The 4,304-nt window shown below is 41.7% G+C and overlaps 1 protein-coding gene across 1 annotated transcript; it reads left to right on the forward strand.

Moving 5' to 3' along the window:
- Positions 1 to 337: 337 nt before the first annotated feature.
- On the forward strand, positions 338 to 1,344 carry LOC147889366 (photosystem I reaction center subunit II, chloroplastic-like). Its single transcript, XM_087391689.1, has one exon. The coding sequence runs from the start codon at positions 464 to 466 to the stop codon at positions 1,058 to 1,060; it is 597 nt and encodes a 198-aa protein (XP_087247815.1). The 5' UTR covers positions 338 to 463; the 3' UTR covers positions 1,061 to 1,344.
- The last annotated feature ends 2,960 nt before the right edge of the window (positions 1,345 to 4,304 follow it).

Consider the following 4,304-nt stretch of genomic DNA (forward strand, 5'->3'; position numbering starts at 1 on the left):
GTAATCAGGGGCTCTCCCATTCTTCTCCTTGGTTGGCCAACATTGGTCTCCTGATCCTTAGAAACTCTCACCTTGCTCCCTTTGAATCGACCCTTGGCCTTTGGCTCTCACCCCTTTGCTCTTTTCTTCCAATAGCCACTATGGCTATGGCTACCCAAACCGCCGCAGCTAAAAGAACCTTCAAATTCTCAAGGAAAACGTTCAAATTTCGGAAACACCAAGTGTTGTGATTGGTTGAGAGAAATGTTTTGTGTGAAGAGTAGAATGAGGATATGAGAGGGGGATGGATGATAGGGGGAATAAGGTAATCAAGGGCTATCCCTTTGGTTGGACAACGTTAGTCTCCTTATCCTTAGAAACTCTCTCCCCTTTGAACACACCCCTTCGAACATTCCTCTGGGGCCTTTGTCTCGCTCACCACCTTTGCTCTCGTTCTCTCGTTCCAACAACAACAACAAGAGCTATGGCTATGGCTGCCCAAACCTTCACAGCTGCCTCCTCAGCTCCCTCCGTCTTCCCCTCCTCCTCCTCCCCTTCCTGGCGACGTTCCTCCCTCCATGGTGTCTCCCTCCCCCTTTCTCCCTCCCTCGGCCGCCTCTCCATGACTGCTGCCACTGAAGCTCCCGCCGGCTTCACCCCCCCCGAGCTTAAACCCGACACCCCTTCCCCCATCTTCGGTGGTAGCACCGGTGGCCTCCTCCGTAAAGCCCAAGTCGAGGAGTTCTATGTCATCACCTGGGAATCGCCCAAGGAGCAGATCTTCGAGCTGCCCACCGGTGGCGCCGCCATCATGCGCCAAGGCCCCAACCTCCTCAAGCTGGCTCGGAAAGAGCAGTGCCTTGCCCTTGGCACCAGGCTCAGGTCCAAGTTTAAAATCCAGTACCAATTCTACCGGGTCTTCCCCAACGGAGAAGTGCAGTACCTGCACCCAAAGGACGGTGTTTACCCGGAGAAAGTGAACGCCGGCAGGAAAGGTGTCGGGCAGAACTTCCGATCCATTGGAGAGAACGTGAATCCTATATCGGTGAAGTTCACAGGAAAAACGACTTACGAGCTGTAGGGTTATCTGTGATGGTTGTATACGTGTGGTGCATCTCTATGCCAGATCTATGAAAAACTGTTTGTTCTGGGGTTCCCGAGGATCTTTCATCTTGTGGTTTCGCTTCAGAAATTGTGATCAGAGCAAGTGCTGGATCTGTATTCCTTCTTAATTAAACCGTTGTAAGATGTACAGACTTGAGATTTGTCAATGGCCAGCTCCCTTTATTTCTCAAGATGCGCATATTGTATGGGCTTCTACCTGTTTCTTCTTTATTCGTAAGCAACTGTAGTTTTTCCTTTTTACTTGGAGTGTCACGAAGTCGCTGGAATTTCTCTCTGCTTGCTATCTCTTAATGTACATTGAAGGTATTTGCTAGGGTATAGACAGTTGTTCATTATGGCAAGTTACTGTTAGGGGACAAAGTCTTTCATTCTTTGTGAATAGAAGTTGCTAGAGCTTAAAACTCCTAGGCATAGAATTGTTGCTCTTGTAATTCTATGTGATGTAGATGGAAAATGTGTTCAAAAAACAATCTTTTAGAGATGGACTATTCCAAGAAGAAGATAATGCATCTATTTTAATGTTGCTGTTGTCCATGTAAAATAAGGTGAAAAATACTCAAAAGGCTTGCTCATGGTAATTAGACTGTATGGAAGTTATACTACTTGTAAGAGGAAAGGGGAGGCACAAGTAAACAGCTTATTGTGGAGTCATGTGCTATGTGTTCAGTATTTTGTTGCCCACCTTGCACACCTGCTCATTGGCATGTCGTTTATTTGTAAGTTATTAGTGAGAGTAGTCTTAGCTACTTTGGTTGTTTCTCTGTCAATTTTTGTGGTATATGCAGTGCAGTAAGTGGTTCCTCCATGAGTATTGAAGTCGAACCAGACGTCAATGTTGGCTCCCCACAGTTTCGAAAAGCTTGGGTTGTAATTGTTATTGAACACATCTCTCGAACATCTTGAAGAGCAATGTATGTTATGGAGTGTTGGCACACAGGTAAAGTGTATTATTCTTCGAATAGCCCAATTTGTTTGAAGGGAGTCAAAGTTCAATGATGTTGTTGAAGGTTCTCACAACAAGGAAGAGGATTTTTTTTAAAAAATTTTGTGGAGTCATTTAAGGCTATGCTCCATGGGGAGTAATATGTGAAAGTTGTTTGGCTGATTTCAAATTTCCACAAGAGAAATTCGTATTTTTAAAGCATCTCAAACATATTTTAAAGTTGTATCCGCAATCCAATAGCACTAACACCTTGTGGTGGATGACTCTGTGTACAAGTCTGGCAAGAATCCCTCTGGCACATATAGTCCCAAGAATGGAGGTCCAATCTCCCGCAAAGCTACATAGTTTCATGAGAGTGACCTCAGGCCATTGTTGCATAAGTGGCTATTGCTATCAGTTGATTGGGTGGAATGGGCATCAATGAGCCCATTTAATGCACCGTCACACACTAAAAATCAGTTTGTATAGGAGTCTCTTCTCCAAAGAGGAATAATTTTACCTTATGATGAATAGTTGAGCATGGAAAATAATATGGAAAAGGCTAGGCAAAGAAAAAATAGGAGGTGAGCAGAAATTATGCACCACTCCTTATACATTTTTGTTTAGGTTGCCTTCACAATGTAAACATGGGGAAATTTATATACCCCTCCTTATACATTGTTGTATATATTGCCTTGACAATGTAAACATATGAAAATTTGTGTACCCCTACTTATACTTTTTTGGATATGTTGCCTTGACAATGAAAATATGGGAAAGTTTATGCACCCCTCTTTATAATGTAAATTACAAAATGTTTCTGCTATAAATGCAAGAAGTTACTAATATTAATGTCCTTTGATGTGTAAAATACTTGATCATCATGTTCTATCATGCATAGTTTGATGTCCTCAATGAGTACAATTAAGTACCCAAATTTCTTTTTTAGAACTCCATACATGCCTTCCATACTAAAAATTATTGGGTAAGTACTTAAAGTTTGTGATGTAAGCACTTCATAAGCTTCATAGTACTTATAAAGAGCTTGTATAGTATTGTGATGTTCTATTTAAATACTTGCAACATATTTTATCTTCATGTAAAGTACTTTTAGTAATCTTGAGGATCTTTCCATTTACTTTAAAGTACTTTATAGGCTTTACAAAGTGATTTAGAGTCCATCATAAGCTTCATAAAGTACTTTATGTGCTTTGTAAAGTGGTTTAGAAAGATTTTACTTTAAAGAACTTAATTATCGTTGTAAATGGGTTAGAAAGTTGTTATGTAATGTGGTCCAAAGTAAATTGGTTCTATCAAGTGGTTAAAAAGTGGCTCTAAGACTTTGCAAGTTTGGAAGTACTTTTTTCAGAGAAGACTAGCTACATCCAGATAGCATTTATAAATGTAACTACTTAACCCACATGCCATTCATTCATTCATTATACCCAATGTCACAGACACATCATATACCCAAAACCAATCATTTGTTAATTCTACCCAATGTCAAAGACACATCATGTTGCAACTGCTGTTAACTATGGAACTTAGCTCTGTAAAAGTCACATTGTAGTTGTAAGTGTAGAAGGTAGCTAGATGGGGTAGGAGAGTGGAGATCATCGGGGATGGATTTCAAAGCCACTAAGGCTCTAACATTAGAGGGTTCACCCATGTGTCCTTCTTGACTCATGGACTCTTCCGAGATGGATAATACACCTGGAGGTGATTCTTACAAGGAGTGAGAACCGACTTTTAAGCTTGTTGACCCTAAGGATGCCAAGCTAGGTATGGAGGTCGACAAGATGGTATTTAAGGCAGTGTCTTTTTAGGCTCAGGGTGAGCTTGTAGGACTCTTCCTGATCTCAAGATCATGTGTTCATTGGCACAGTTGAGGCCCCATTCTAGGTTAAGTCTACCTTGATGCTAGATTACACTTATATCCCTACGTTTTCTTGATTTTTTGTTCCTAGGGCTATCACTCTGGACAGTGGCATAGAGCTAAAGCACAAACTCATCAAGAGAGAGCTAAGGCAATGGATCGGTGAGATAAAGTTAAAGCAACGACCCAGCAGGATAGATCTAAGGCAACGACCCATCGGGATAGACCTAAGGCAACAACCCAGTGGGATAGAGTTAAAGCAACAACTCGGTGGGATAGAGTTAAAGAAACAACTCGGTGGGATAGAGTTAAAGCACAGACCCAATGGGATACAGTTAAATCATGACCCAGAGGGATAGAAGGTCAGTGGGATAGCATTATGGTGCCGGGTCAACAGCTATT

The sequence above is a fragment of the Dipteris shenzhenensis genome, chromosome 20 (assembly GCF_047967505.1).
Source record: "Dipteris shenzhenensis isolate YYH24624 ecotype China chromosome 20, Dip_SZ_1.0, whole genome shotgun sequence".
NCBI classification, from domain to species: Eukaryota; Viridiplantae; Streptophyta; class Polypodiopsida; order Gleicheniales; family Dipteridaceae; genus Dipteris; species Dipteris shenzhenensis.